We start from the raw sequence: 17,148 nt of genomic DNA on the forward strand, positions 1-17,148 counted from the left end.
CCATAGGTGTGCAGTTATAAAAAAAAGAAGCTTTGTTCATGGTATACACGTTTAGTTATGCGTTCATCGACGTTTCGTCTTTATTATAAGACTTCCTCTGGATGAAGGAAATCAGGAAACAAACAGTAAACAACAGTCGGGTTTTTTTTTTTTACATTGGCATCACCACATTATCAAGGCCAAGAGGCCACTCAAGGATAAGGGTTAAAGAGTGTACAGTAGAAATTGGACAATATAGTAATCATTAGTAATGAAAATGTTGGTAAATTTGATAACTTATATGGAACGGCTCATCAAAAACTTATTTACGTTAGACTTGAAGACAACCATATTGTAGTCAGCCGGAAAGCAGGAAAACGGAAGACAATTCCACAGGCGTGCAGTTCTAAGAAAGAAGCTTTGTTCATGGAATCTACGTTTAGGTTTAGGCACAGATAAAGAGTGGGGGGAATTATTGATAGTGTTTACAGCTAGACGAGTGTTTCTTGTAAAAGTTTGGCGAGGGGGGATCATAGATTGAAGCTCAGTCGAACACTTTCCATGAAAATAACGATACATCAGAGACAAACTCGCAACATCTCTTCTGTGAGATAAAGGTTGTAAGGAAGAGAAAAGGACATCTCCTACGAGGCTACGAAGTCTATTTTGAACTCTAGGGTTAGGGTTAGATTGGAGCTCAGACGAGCATTTGCCATTAAAACACCGATAGAGCATCATTTGTAGAAATTTATGCTGATGACACTACCATCTATGGTAGCATATCTAAGACCGTAAATGACTAAGTTTTCTCTGATTCTCTGATCTTGAGCAAGTGGTACAATGGGGAAAGAGGTGGCTGGTTACTTTTAATGCATCTAAAACTAAGCTTCTATCTTTACATCATCAACATTCTGATCCACATCTGGCATCAATTGAAATGAATGCCTCTCGTCTTGGGGAGGCCTCAAGTTTTGACAAACTTCCCGGCTTGACCTTTACTCCTGACCTTAAGTGGAACATGTACATCAAATCTGTTGCCAAGGCCGCTGGAAAAATGGTCGGATCCTTCTATCGTTTCAGTAGTTATCTAACTGCTGATGCAATTCTCTATCTATATAAGAGCCAGGTACGTCCAAGGATACAATACTGTTGCCACATCTGGGCAGGAGCTGCTAGAAAGGACTTGTCCTGCCTTGATAGAGTTCAAAATAGACTTTGTAGCCTCGTAGGAGATGTCCTTTTCTCTTCGCTGCAACCCCTATCTCACAGAAGAGATGTTGCGAGTTTGGCTCTGATGTATCGTTATTTTCATGGAAGGTGTTCGACTGAGCTTCAATCTATGGTTCCCCCCTCTCGCCAAACTTTCACAAGAAACACTCGTCTAGCTGTAAACACTATGAATAATTCCTCCCACTCTTTATCTGTGCCTAAACCTAAACGTAGATTCCATGAACAAAGCTTCTTTCTTAGAACTGCACGCCTGTGGAATTGTCTTCCGTTTTCCTGCTTTCCGGCTGACTACAATATGGTTGTGTTCAAGTCTAACGTAAATAAGTTCTTGATGAGCCGTTCCATATAAGTTATCAAATTTACCAAATTTTCATTACTAATGATTACTATATTGTCTAATATCTACTGTACACTCTTTAACCCTTATCCTTGAGTGGCCTCTTGGCCTTGATAATGTGGTGATGCCTATGTAAAAAAAAAAAATGTTCAACGAGTGAGATCGGAGATGCGCCGCTATACAACTCATGCTCTCTACCGATCCAAATTATAACAACAGGACCATTGCCAACACCCTCAAAATGCATCTGTATATTACCACGAATAGCAGGGATTTGCCTAGGGTGATGAAAAAAAGTTTCTGTCCAGGGTTATCGTCTTTGCTGAGATTTCAAGTAAGGGCAATATCAGTCCACCTGATATCTTTGAACTCGGCTTAAAAGTCAATACAAAAGTGTACTTCGATGCACTGAAGAGTGTGGTTATCCCCTGGTGCAATTATATCATAGTGCTGAGAATACAGTTAGAAGATTCAGAGTTTCTGTCCGTCTCGGTTACCACCTGACGAAGGCCGGAGGAATAGTTGGCCGAAACATTGTGAAACCACAAAGAAAAAGACGAGGATAATAGTCCACGATAAAAATAATTAATAAATAATTCTCATCTCAATAATGAATTCCGATTAAATAAGAAGTTTCGGGTTTGTATTACTGTACACATAGATTCGAAAAAGTTGTCAAAAAACAAATATATAACAAATAAATGTTATCAAAGGCAAGATAAGTTACTTTTCTAACAAACTGGATATGTTTTTAGTGTTTTTAATCAATATAACATGTTTATTCAGCTCGAAAACCATGCAGTGTTTACCGATTTATTGGAAAATTAAAGATGGCGTCTGACTCTCTCTTTAACACGGTAAGTTGTGGAAAAGGTATTGTAAATAAAATACTAGACAAAATACTGTTAAAAAATCGCTCAATATATATTACTGTGACATAGGTTGACATATATTCGGCGTGTTTTTAAGAGTATTTTGTCTAGTTTTTTATTTATAACACCTTTTCCCAAACTTACCGTGTTAAAGACAGAGTCAGAGGCCCTCTTGAATTTTCCAATAAATCGGTAAACATTGTATGGTTTTCGAGCTGAATAAACATGTTACATTGAATAAAAACACGAAAAATATATCCAATTTGGTAGAAAAGTAACTTATCTTGCCTTTGATAACATTTATTTGTTATATATTTGTTTTTTGACAACTTTTTCGAATCTATGTGTACAGTAATACAAACCCGAAGTTTCTTGTCAACTTGATAATTCGAAACCTGAAATCTTGTATTTTTCTTTTTTTCAGGGATACAAAAATTGCCCAGTTGTTGCGAGACTCTCTGGGAAACCTTTCTTGTCGGACCTGCATGATTGCTCACGTGTCTTCAGCAATGGCCCAATACAACGAAACGCTACAAGTCATCCAGTTAGCGTCGCGTATACACCGTATGCGCAGGAGAAAGATTAAGGTTTGTATTCAGCTTTTTATTAAATAATTATTAGTTTTTTTTTTCCTTGAAATCCTTTCAGAGGAGTAATTTGTATTTATATTTATTTAAAAGGTATTTTTGAAGGTTTGTCAGTGCAGGAATTATTCACTCGTTGAAAATAAATAAATAAATAAATGATAAGAAATAATTCGAAGGGTATATATTATTGAATATTATGTAATTCTTTATTGAATTTTTTTTAACACAGGAATCACAACTTATTAAGGCCAGGAGGCCACTCGAGGATAAAAGTTAATGGGTGTACATTAGTCAATATGATTATAACGTAGTAAACATAAGTAGTGGGATATTTGTAAGTTGGATTACTTAGGGAGACGGTTCATCAAGAACTTATTTACATTGGACTTGAAGACAATCAGATTGTAGTCGGCGAGAAAGCAAGCCAACAGAAGAGAGTTCCACAGGTGTGCAGTTCTAAGAAAGAAGCTTTGTTCATGGAATCTACGATTAGGTTTAGGCACAGATAAGAGTGTGGGAAATTATTGATAGTGGTTTTAGCTAGACGGGTGTTTCTTTTGAAAGTTTGGCGAGGGGGGATGGTCATAGAATGGAGCTCAGTCGAGCACTTGCGGTGAAAATAATGATAAAGCAGAGACAAACTCACAACATTTTTTTTTTTTTTTTTTACACAGTGATCACCACTTATCAAGGCCCGGAAGCCACTCAGGGATAAGAGTTATTGCAAGTACATTACGCTAGTGTGGAGATTTGATGAAATGTTTACTTAAGGGTGCGGTTCATTAGGAATTTGTTAACATTGGACTTGAATACAACCAAGTTGTAGTCTGGAGGGAAGCAGGCAGATGGAACAGAGTTCCACAGGCGTGCAGTTCTAAGAAAGAAGCTTTGTTCATGGAATCCGCGTTTTGATTTAGGCACAGATATAGAATGGGGGAAATTTTTCACAGTGGATTCAGCTAGACGGGTGTTTTTCGTGAAAGATTGGCAAGGGGGGGACCAGAGATTGGAGTTCAGACGAGCATCTGCCATGGAAATAACGATAAAACAAGGATAGGCTCGCAACGTCTCTTCTGTGGGAGAGAGGTTGCAGGGTAGAGAAAAGGGCATCCCCCACTAAGCCACAAAGTCTATTTTGTACTCTGTCAAGGCAGGATAGGCTGTTTTTAGCAGCTCCTGCCCAGATATGGCAACAGTATTCCATCCTTGGACGTACCTGACTCTTATATAGATAGAGAATTGCATCAGCAGTGAGATATCTACTGGATCGATAAAAGGATCTCACCATTTTTCCAGCGGCCTTAGCAACAGATTTGATGTATGTGTTTCAAGTAAGATCAGGATTAAAGGTCAAGCCCAGAAGCTTGTCAAAACATGAGGTCTCCCCAAGATGAGAGTCATTCATTTCAATTGATGCCAGATGGGGATCAGAGCGTTGATGATTTAAAGAGAGAAGCTTGGTTTTAGATGCATTAAAAGTAACCAGTCACCTCTTTCCCCATTGTACCACTTGCTCAAGATCAGAGGAGAGAGAATCAGAGAGAACTTGGTCGTTTACGGTCTTAGATGTGCTACTATAGATGGTAGTGTCATCAGCATAGAAAGCGGGGACCAAACTTTCACAAGAAACACTCGTTTGGCTGTAACCACTATCAATATTTTCCTCCACTCTTTACCTGTGCCTAAAACTAAACATAGATTCCACGAACAGAGCTATTCTAAGAACTGCACACCTGTGGAACTCTGTTCCGTTTGTCTACTTTCCAGCTGACTACAATATGGCCCTCTTCAAGTCCAATATAAACAAGTTCTTGATCAGCCGTTCCCCTTAAATAATTCAATTTTACCAAAGTTACACTTCTAACGATTGCTATGGTATTGTCCTTTTGACTACTGTACACTCTTTGCCCCTCATCCTTGAGTGGCCTCTGGGCCTTGATAAGCGGGGATCCAATATTTATGTATATATGTCGGTTGCTAACAATTATATTTTATATTCTATCTCGATTTTAACCATTATATTTTTATTGGCATTGTGGGTGTAGGGTAAATGTTTATAAAAGGACACGGTAGTTATAGTAATGTGTTCTTTAATTCGGATATGTAATGACCTTACTGTACTTCCAATGTACGACTTTTTACATATTGTGTGTTGGATTTTATAATACTGGATATGTGCGTTCGTACAGTCCTGTGTTAGATAATGAACTTGATTTGTTTCTTAGTGTAGTTTCAGGTGTTGTCATAACATATATACAGAAGTTTAAATAGGAAGAGAGGCGTTAAAAATGGAGAGGAAAAGAAAGACATTGAATTAGAAAGAGATTTGAAAAAAAAGACAGAGGTTTAAAGAGAGATAATAGCAGAAAAGAGAGAGGAAAAAGAGAGACGTAAAAATATGCTGAAGACTTGAGATAGACAGAAGATTAAATAGAAAGAGAGACCTTTTAAAAAATGTAGAGGAAAAGAAAGACATTGAATTAGAAAGAAAGTTGGAGAAAGACAGAGGCTTAAAGGGGGATAATTACAAAATTAGAGAGAGGGGAAGAGAGACGTAAAAATATGGCGACGACTTGAGATATACAGAAGTTTAAATAGAGAGACCTTTAAAAAAGGGAGAGGAAAAGAAAGACATTGAATTAGAAAGTTTAAAAAAGACAGAGGTTTAAAGAGAGATAATAGCAAAAAAGAGAGAGGGAAAGAGAGACGTAAAATATGCCGACAACTTGAAATATCCAGAAGATTAAATAGAAAGAGAGACCTTTTAAAAAATGTAGAGGAAAAGAAAGACATTGAATTAGAAAGAAAGTTGGAGAAAGACAGAGGCTTAAAGGGGGATAATTACAAAATTAGAGAGAGGGGAAGAGAGACGTAAAAATATGGCGACGACTTGAGATATACAGAAGTTTAAATAGAGAGACCTTTAAAAAAGGGAGAGGAAAAGAAAGACATTGAATTAGAAAGTTTAAAAAAGACAGAGGTTTAAAGAGAGATAATAGCAAAAAAGAGAGAGGGAAAGAGAGACGTAAAATATGCCGAAAACTTGAAATATCCAGAAGATTAAATAGAAAGAGAGACCTTTTAAAAAGGGAGAGGAAAAGAAAGACATTTAATTAGAAAGAAAGTTGGAGAAAGAGAGCTGCTTAAAGGGAGATAATTACAAAATTAGAGAGAGGGGAAGAGAGACGTAAAAATATGGCGACGACTTGAGATATACAGAAGTTTAAATAGAGAGACCTTTAAAAAAGGGAGAGGAAAAGAAAGACATTGAATTAGAAAGTTTAAAAAAGACAGAGGTTTAAAGAGAGATAATAGCAAAAAAGAGAGAGGGAAAGAGAGACGTAAAATATGCCGACAACTTGAAATATCCAGAAGATTAAATAGAAAGAGAGACCTTTTAAAAAGGGAGAGGAAAAGAAAGACATTTAATTAGAAAGAAAGTTGGAGAAAGAGAGCTGCTTAAAGGGAGATAATTACAAAATTAGAGAGAGGTGGAAGAGAGACGTAAAAATATGGCGAGGACTTGAGGTATACAGAAGGTTAAATAGAAAGAGAGACGTTTTAAAAGATGTAGAGGAAAAGAAAGACATTGAATTAGAAAGAGATTTGAAAAAAAAGACAGAAGTTTAAATAGAGATAATAGCAAAAAAGAGAGAGCGAAGGGAGAGACGTAAAATAATGCTGAAGACTTGAAATATACAGAAGCTTTAATATAAAGAGAGACCTTTAAAATAGGCAGAAGAAAAGAAAGACATTGAATTAGAATGAAAGTTTAAAAAAGACAGAGGTTTAAAGAGAGATGATAGCAAAAAAAGAGACTGAAAAAAGAGACGTAAAATATGCCGAAAACCTGAAATATACAGAAGCTTAACTAGAAAGAGAGACCTTTTAAAAATGTGGAGGAAAAGAAAGACATTGAATTACAAATTGATTTGAAAAAGACAGAGGTTTAAAGAGAGATAATAGCAGAAAAGAGAGAGGAAAAAGAGAGACGTAAGAATATACAGAAGACTTGAGAGATTTTTTAAAAAAAGGGAGAGGAAAAGAAAGACATTGAGTTAGAAAGTAGGAGATAGTGAGAGGCTAAAATACAAAGCTGTAGAGAAAAAAGAGAGATGTTAGAAATAGAAGTTAGCTTAAAGAGATAGAAAGAGAAAACGACAGAGGATTAAAAAAAACAGAAAAAGATATGGAAAGACGGATATAGAATTAAAGAGACCAATTGAGATTGGAAGAGTCTTAAAAGAGAGAGACGCAGGAACGGTAAAAAAAAGAGACAAAGATGCTTTAAGAGAGTTGGTTAGTTGTTTTTGTTTTACGGCATATCAACCCTTTTAAGGTTATTTAATGCCGAATCCAAAAATTTTAAAGAAATATTTTTAATAGAATATATTTGTTGTTTTCACGTCGGTTTCTATTTAACCCATAGTTGGGACCCTAACAGGTACTACCACTCCAGGTCAGAGTGGACCTGGGAGCAATGGTAATTAAAGGGTGGCCCCACACTCCCCAAAGCCCGCACACTGGGGCCTCATCATCGGATATAGTTTAAGGTCATATCCAGGACCGTTCCAGTCATTTTGAAAAAAAAAAATATTTATATTTCAAAATTTTTTATATCTTAAAATATTTATTCATGGTATTTATTTATTTATTTATCTTTCAAACTAGTTACTGCTTATCAAGTCCGGAGGGCCACTCGAGGATAAGGATTAATGAGTGTACAGTAATAATTGGGAAAATATCGTAGTATCGTTTGTAATGGAACTTTGGTAAATTTGATTACTTTAGGGGAACGGCTCGTAAAGAACTTGTTTACGTTGGACTTGAAGACGACCACATTGACGACCAAAAGACGTATAAATTACACAAATAGTCCATCCACATCTTCTTTTGACGGCATATCAACCCTTTTTGGGATGTGTAACGGTGAATCATAAAATTTTGGAACAAAAAAAAAAATCTCTGACTTGTAATTTTTTATATCTTTAAATTTTTATTTATTGCTTTAATTTCGGTTGTTGGTTGGACGGCATATCGTCCCGTTTTGGGGTTGTATAGCGCCAAAGTTAGTAATTTTGTAGACAAAAATTATTCTTCAAGTTCGGTATTTTAAAATAAAAATCTTTGATAGTTGTACGGCATATCAACACTTTTGAGTTGTGAAATGTTTAATCCAGTAAAATTTGAAAAGAAAATGTTTATATTTTAATTTCTTAACTAAGAATATTAATTACACAAAAATACGGTCGTCCATTTTGGATACGTTACTTCGTTTAACGGCATATCAATCCTTTTTTGTGGTGGTGTAATATTGACCCAGTAAAATTTGAAAAGAAAATGTTTATATTTTAATTTCTTATCTAAGAATATTAATTACACAAAAATACGGTCGTCCATTTTGAACACGTTGCTCCGTTTTACGGCATATGAATCCTTTTTTGTGGTGGTGTAATATTGAACCAGTAAAATTTGAAAAGAAAATGTTTATATTTTAATTTCTTATCTAAGAATATTAATTACGCAAAAATATGGTCGTCCATTTTGGATACGTTACTTTGTTTTACGGCATATCAATCCTTTGTTATGGTGGTTTAATATTGACCCAGTCAAATTTGAAAAGAAAATGTTTATATTTTAATTTCTTATCTAAGAATATTAATTACACAAAAATACGGTCGTCCATTTTGGATACGTTACTTCGTTTAACGGCATATCAATCCTTTTTTGTGGTGGTGTAATATTGAACCAGTAAAATTTGAAAAGAAAATGTTTATATTTTAATTTCTTATCTAAGAATATTAATTACACAAAAATACGGTCGTCCATTTTGGATACGTTACTTCGTTTAACGGCATATCAATCCTTTTTTGTGGTGGTGTAATATTGACCCAGTAAAATTTGAAAAGAAAATGTTTATATTTTAATTTCTTATCTAAGAATATTAATTACACAAAAATACGGTCGTCCATTTTGGATACGTTACTTTGTTTTACGGCATATCAATCCTTTGTTATGATGGTGTAATATTGACTCAGTAAAATTTTAAAAGAATATGTTTATATTTTAATTTCTTATCTAAGAATATTAATTACACAAAAATACGGTCGTCCATTTTGGATACGTTACTTCGTTTAACGGCATATCAATCCTTTGTTATGGCGGTGTAATATTGACCCAGTAAAATTTGAAAAGAAAATGTTTATATTTTAATTTCTTATCTAAGAATATTAATTACGCAAAAATATGGTCGTCCATTTTGGATACGTTACTTTGTTTTACGGCATATCAATCCTTTGTTATGGTGGTGTAATATTGACCCAGTAAAATTTGAAAAGAAAATGTTTATATTTTAATTTCTTATCTAAGAATATTAATTACACAAAAATACGGTCGTCAATTTTGGATACGTTACTTCGTTTTACGGCATATCAATCCTTTGTTATGGTGGTGTAATATTGACCCAGTAAAATTTGAAAAGAAAATGTTTATATTTTAATTTCTTATCTAAGAATATTAATTACACAAAAATACGGTCGTCCATTTTGGATACGTTACTTCGTTTAACGGCATATCAATCCTTTTTTGTGGTGGTGTAATATTGAACCAGTAAAATTTGAAAAGAAAATGTTTATATTTTAATTTCTTATCTAAGAATATTAATTACACAAAAATACGGTCGTCCATTTTGGATACGTTACTTCGTTTAACGGCATATCAATCCTTTTTTGTGGTGGTGTAATATTGAACCAGTAAAAATTGAAAAGAAAATGTTTATATTTTAATTTCTTATCTAAGAATATTAATTACACAAAAATACGGTCGTCCATTTTGGATACGTTACTTCGTTTTACGGCATATCAATCCCTTTTTTGTGGTGGTGTAATGTTGACCCAGTAAAATTTTAAAAGAAAATGTTTATATTTTAATTTCTCATCTAAGAATATTAATTACACAAAAATACGGTCGTCCATTTTGGATACGTTACTTCGTTTAACGGCATATCAATCCTTTTTTGTGGTGGTGTAATATTGACCCAGTAAAATTTGAAAAGAAAATGTTTATATTTTAATTTCTTATCTAAGAATATTAATTACACAAAAATACGGACGTCCATTTTGGATACGTTACTTCGTTTAACGGCATATCAATCCTTTGTTATGGTGGTGTAATATTGACCCAGTAAAATTTGAAAAGAAAATATTTATATTTTAATTTCTCATCTAAGAATATTAATAACACAAAAATACGGTCGTCCATTTTGGATACGTTACTTCGTTTAACGGCATATCAATCCTTTTTTGTGGTGGTGTAATATTGAACCAGTAAAAATTGAAAAGAAAATGTTTATATTTTAATTTCTTATCTAAGAATATTAATTACACAAAAATACGGTCGTCCATTTTGGATACGTTACTTCGTTTTACGGCATATCAATCCCTTTTTTGTGGTGGTGTAATGTTGACCCAGTAAAATTTGAAAAGAAAATGTTTATATTTTAATTTCTCATCTAAGAATATTAATTACACAAAAATACGGTCGTCCATTTTGGATACGTTACTTTGTTTTACGGCATATCAATCCTTTGTTATGGTGGTGTAATATTGACCCAGTAAAATTTGAAAAGAAAATATTTATATTTTAATTTCTTATCTAAGAATATTAATTACACAAAAATACGGTCGTCCATTTTGGATACGTTACTTCGTTTTACGGCATATCAATCCTTTGTTATGGTGGTGTGATATTGACCCAGTAAAATTTGAAAAGAAAATATTTATATTTTAATTTCTTATCTAAGAATATTAATTACACAAAAATACGGTCGTCCATTTTGGATACGTTACTTCGTTTAACGGCATATCAATCCTTTTTTGTGGTGGTGTAATATTGAACCAGTAAAATTTGAAAAGAAAATGTTTATATTTTAATTTCTTATCTAAGAATATTAATTACACAAAAATACGGACGTCCATTTTGGATACGTTACTTCGTTTAACGGCATATCAATCCTTTGTTATGGTGGTGTAATATTGACCCAGTAAAATTTTAAAAGAAAATATTTATATTTTAATTTCTCATCTAAGAATATTAATAACACAAAAATACGGTCGTCCATTTTGGATACGTTACTTCGTTTAACGGCATATCAATCCTTTTTTGTGGTGGTGTAATATTGACCCAGTAAAATTTGAAAAGAAAATGTTTATATTTTAATTTCTTATCTAAGAATATTAATTACACAAAAATACGGACGTCCATTTTGGATACGTTACTTCGTTTAACGGCATATCAATCCTTTGTTATGGTGGTGTAATATTGACCCAGTAAAATTTGAAAAGAAAATATTTATATTTTAATTTCTCATCTAAGAATATTAATAACACAAAAATACGGTCGTCCATTTTGGATACGTTACTTCGTTTAACGGCATATCAATCCTTTTTTGTGGTGGTGTAATATTGAACCAGTAAAAATTGAAAAGAAAATGTTTATATTTTAATTTCTTATCTAAGAATATTAATTACACAAAAATACGGTCGTCCATTTTGGATACGTTACTTCGTTTTACGGCATATCAATCCCTTTTTTGTGGTGGTGTAATGTTGACCCAGTAAAATTTTAAAAGAAAATGTTTATATTTTAATTTCTCATCTAAGAATATTAATTACACAAAAATACGGTCGTCCATTTTGGATACGTTACTTTGTTTTACGGCATATCAATCCTTTGTTATGGTGGTGTAATATTGACCCAGTAAAATTTGAAAAGAAAATATTTATATTTTAATTTCTTATCTAAGAATATTAATTACACAAAAATACGGTCGTCCATTTTGGATACGTTACTTCGTTTTACGGCATATCAATCCTTTGTTATGGTGGTGTGATATTGACCCAGTAAAATTTGAAAAGAAAATATTTATATTTTAATTTCTTATCTAAGAATATTAATTACACAAAAATACGGTCGTCCATTTTGGATACGTTACTTCGTTTAACGGCATATCAATCCTTTTTTGTGGTGGTGTAATATTGAACCAGTAAAATTTGAAAAGAAAATGTTTATATTTTAATTTCTTATCTAAGAATATTAATTACGCAAAAATATGGTCGTCCATTTTGGATACGTTACTTCGTTTAACGGCATATCAATCCTTTTTTGTGGTGGTGTAATATTGACCCAGTAAAATTTGAAAAGAAAATGTTTATATTTTAATTTCTTATCTAAGAATATTAATTACACAAAAATACGGTCGTCCATTTTGGATACGTTACTTCGTTTAACGGCATATCAATCCTTTTTTGTGGTGGTGTAATATTGACCCAGTAAAATTTGAAAAGAAAATGTTTATATTTTAATTTCTTATCTAAGAATATTAATTACACAAAAATACGGTCGTCCATTTTGGATACGTTACTTCGTTTTACGGCATATCAATCCTTTTTTGTGGTGGTGTAATGTTGACCCAGTAAAATTTTAAAAGAAAATGTTTATATTTTAATTTCTCATCTAAGAATATTAATTACACAAAAATACGGTCGTCCATTTTGGATACGTTACTTCGTTTAACGGCATATCAACCCTTTTTTGTGGTGGTGTAATATTGAACCAGTAAAATTTGAAAAGAAAATGTTTATATTTTAATTTCTTATCTAAGAATATTAATTACACAAAAATACGGTCGTCCATTTTGGATACGTTACTTCGTTTAACGGCATATCAACCCTTTTTTGTGGTGGTGTAATATTGACCCAGTAAAATTTGAAAAGAAAATGTTTATATTTTAATTTCTTATCTAAGAATATTAATTACACAAAAATACGGTCGTCCATTTTGGATACGTTACTTCGTTTAACGGCATATCAATCCTTTGTTATGGTGGTGTAATATTGACCCAGTAAAATTTGAAAAGAAAATGTTTATATTTTAATTTCTTATCTAAGAATATTAATTACACAAAAATACGGTCGTCCATTTTGGATACGTTACTTCGTTTTACGGCATATCAATCCTTTTTTTGTGGTGGTGTAATATTGAACCAGTAAAATTTGAAAAGAAAATGTTTATATTTTAATTTCTTATCTAAGAATATTAATCACACAAAAATACGGTCGTCCATTTTGGATACGTTACTTTTTTTAACGGCATATCAATCCTTTTTTGTGGTGGTGTAATATTGAACCAGTAAAAATTGAAAAGAAAATGTTTATATTTTAATTTCTTATCTAAGAATATTAATTACACAAAAATACGGTCGTCCATTTTGGATACGTTACTTCGTTTTACGGCATATCAATCCTTTTTTGTGGTGGTGTAATATTGAACCAGTAAAATTTGAAAAGAAAATGTTTATATTTTAATTTCTTATCTAAGAATATTAATTACACAAAAATACGGTCGTCCATTTTGGATACGTTACTTCGTTTAACGGCATATCAATCCTTTTTTGTGGTGGTGTAATATTGAACCAGTAAAAATTGAAAAGAAAATGTTTATATTTTAATTTCTTATCTAAGAATATTAATTACACAAAAATACGGTCGTCCATTTTGGATACGTTACTTCGTTTTACGGCATATCAATCCTTTTTTGTGGTTGTGTAATATTGACCCAGTAAAATTTGAAAAGAAAATGTTTATATTTTAATTTCTTATCTAAGAATATTAATTACACAAAAATACGGTCGTCCATTTTGGATACGTTACTTCGTTTTACGGCATATCAATCCTTTTTTGTGGTGGTGTAATATTGACCCAGTAAAATTTGAAAAGAAAATGTTTATATTTTAATTTCTTATCTAAGAATATTAATTACACAAAAATACGGTCGTCCATTTTGGATACGTTACTTCGTTTAACGGCATATTAATCCTTTGTTATGGTGGTGTAATATTGACCCAGTAAAATTTGAAAAGAAAATGTTTATATTTTAATTTCTTATCTAAGAATATTAATTACACAAAAATACGGTCGTCCATTTTGGATACGTTACTTTGTTTTACGGCATATCAATCCTTTGTTATGGTGGTGTAATATTGACCCAGTAAAATTTGAAAAGAAAATGTTTATATTTTAATTTCTTATCTAAGAATATTAATTACACAAAAATACGGTCGTCCATTTTGGATACGTTACTTCGTTTAACGGCATATCAATCATTTTTTGTGGTTGTGTAATATTGACCCAGTAAAATTTGAAAAGAAAATGTTTATATTTTAATTTCTTATCTAAGAATATTAATTACACAAAAATACGGTCGTCCATTTTGGATACGTTACTTTGTTTTACGGCATATCAATCCTTTGTTATGGTGGTGTAATATTGACCCAGTAAAATTTGAAAAGAAAATGTTTATATTTTAATTTCTTATCTAAGAATATTAATTACACAAAAATACGGTCGTCCATTTTGGATACGTTACTTTGTTTTACGGCATATCAATCCTTTGTTATGGTGGTGTAATATTGACCCAGTAAAATTTGAAAAGAAAATGTTTATATTTTAATTTCTTATCTAAGAATATTAATTACACAAAAATACGGTCGTCCATTTTGGATACGGTACTTCGTTTAACGGCATATCAATCCTTTTTTGTGGTGGTGTAATATTGAACCAGTAAAATTTGAAAAGAAAATGTTTATATTTTAATTTCTTATCTAAGAATATTAATTACACAAAAATACGGTTGTCCATTTTGGATACGTTACTTCGTTTTACGGCATATCAATCCTTTTTTGTGGTGGTGTAATATTGACCCAGTAAAATTTGAAAAGAAAATGTTTATATTTTAATTTCTCATCTAAGAATATTAATTACACAAAAATACGGTCGTCCATTTTGGATACGTTACTTCGTTTAACGGCATATCAATCCTTTGTTATGGTGGTGTAATATTGACCCAGTAAAATTTGAAAAGAAAATATTTATATTTTAATTTCTTATCTAAGAATATTAATTACACAAAAATACGGTCGTCCATTTTGGATACGTTACTTCGTTTAACGGCATATCAATCCTTTTTTGTGGTGGTGTAATATTGACCCAGTAAAATTTGAAAAGAAAATGTTTATATTTTAATTTCTCATCTAAGAATATTAATTACACAAAAATACGGTCGTCAATTTTGGATACGTTACTTCGTTTTACGGCATATCAATCCTTTGTTATGGTGGTGTAATATTGACCCAGTAAAATTTGAAAAGAAAATGTTTATATTTTAATTTCTTATCTAAGAATATTAATAACACAAAAATACGGTCGTCCATTTTGGATACGTTACTTCGTTTAACGGCATATCAATCTTTTTTGTGGTGGTGTAATATTGACCCAGTAAAATTTGAAAAGAAAATGTTTATATTTTAATTTCTTATCTAAGAATAGTAATTACACAAAAATACGGTCGTCCATTTTGGATACGTTACTTCGTTTTACGGCATATCAATCCTTTTTTGTGGTGGTGTAATATTGAACCAGTAAAATTTGAAAAGAAAATGTTTATATTTTAATTTCTTATCTAAGAATATTAATTACACAAAAATACGGTCGTCCATTTTGGATACGTTATTTCGTTTTACGGCATATCAATCCTTTTTTGTGGTGGTGTAATATTGAACCAGTAAAATTTGAAAAGAAAATATTTATATTTTAATTTCTTATCTAAGAATATTAATTACGCAAAAGTATGGTCGTCCATTTTGGATACGTTACTTCGTTTTACGGCATATTAATCCTTGTTTGTGGTGGTGTAATATTGAACCAGTAAAAATTGAAAAGAAAATGTTTATATTTTAATTTCTTATCTAAGAATAGTAATTACACAAAAATACGGTCGTCCATTTTGGATACGTTACTTCGTTTAACGGCATATTAATCCTTTGTTATGGTGGTGTAATATTGACCCAGTAAAATTTGAAAAGAAAATGTTTATATTTTAATTTCTTATCTAAGAATATTAATTACACAAAAATACGGTCGTCCATTTTGGATACGTTACTTTGTTTTACGGCATATCAATCCTTTGTTATGGTGGTGTAATATTGACCCAGTAAAATTTGAAAAGAAAATGTTTATATTTTAATTTCTTATCTAAGAATATTAATTACACAAAAATACGGTCGTCCATTTTGGATACGTTACTTCGTTTTACGGCATATCAATCCTTTGTTATGGTGGTGTAATATTGACCCAGTAAAATTTGAAAAGAAAATGTTTATATTTTAATTTCTTATCTAAGAATATTAATTACACAAAAATACGGTCGTCCATTTTGGATACGTTACTTCGTTTAACGGCATATTAATCCTTTGTTATGGTGGTGTAATATTGACCCAGTAAAATTTGAAAAGAAAATGTTTATATTTTAATTTCTTATCTAAGAATATTAATTACACAAAAATACGGTCGTCCATTTTGGATACGTTACTTTATTTTACGGCATATCAATCCTTTGTTATGGTGGTGTAATATTGACCCAGTAAAATTTGAAAAGAAAATGTTTATATTTTAATTTCTTATCTAAGAATATTAATTACACAAAAATACGGTCGTCCATTTTGGATACGTTACTTTGTTTTACGGCATATCAATCCTTTGTTATGGTGGTGTAATATTGACCCAGTAAAATTTGAAAAGAAAATGTTTATATTTTAATTTCTTATCTAAGAATATTAATTACACAAAAATACGGTCGTCCATTTTGGATACGTTACTTCGTTTTACGGCATATCAATCCTTTTTTGTGGTGGTGTAATATTGACCCAGTAAAATTTGAAAAGAAAATATTTATATTTTAATTTCTTATCTAAGAATATTAATTACACAAAAATACGGTCGTCCATTTTGGATACGTTACTTCGTTTTACGGCATATCAATCCTTTTTTGTGGTGGTGTAATATTGACCCAGTAAAATTTGAAAAGAAAATGTTTATATTTTAATTTCTTATCTAAGAATATTAATTACGCAAAAATATGGTCGTCCATTTTGGATACGTTACTTTGTTTTATGGCATATCAATTCTTTGTTATGGTGGTGTAATATTGAACCAGTAAAATTTTAAAAGAAAATGTTTATATTTTAATTTCTTATCTAAGAATATTAATAAGGCAAAAATATGGTCGTCCATTTTGGATACGTTACTTC

At 31.7% G+C, this 17,148-nt stretch overlaps 1 protein-coding gene across 2 annotated transcripts in view; it reads left to right on the forward strand.

Moving 5' to 3' along the window:
• Window positions 1-17,148, forward strand: part of LOC145268437 (uncharacterized) — a 1,138,892-nt gene that overhangs the window by 1,084,764 nt on the left and 36,980 nt on the right. For both annotated transcript variants that reach the window (XM_080123996.1, XM_080123997.1), the window contains one exon: window positions 2,843-3,005. In XM_080123996.1, coding sequence (XP_079980122.1) covers window positions 2,843-3,005 — 163 coding nt within the window. The remainder of the gene's footprint in view (window positions 1-2,842; window positions 3,006-17,148) is intronic.

This window comes from Euprymna scolopes, chromosome 43 (assembly GCF_053919585.1).
Source record: "Euprymna scolopes isolate OS-2025 chromosome 43, ASM5391958v1, whole genome shotgun sequence".
NCBI lineage: Eukaryota > Metazoa > Mollusca > Cephalopoda > Sepiida > Sepiolidae > Euprymna > Euprymna scolopes.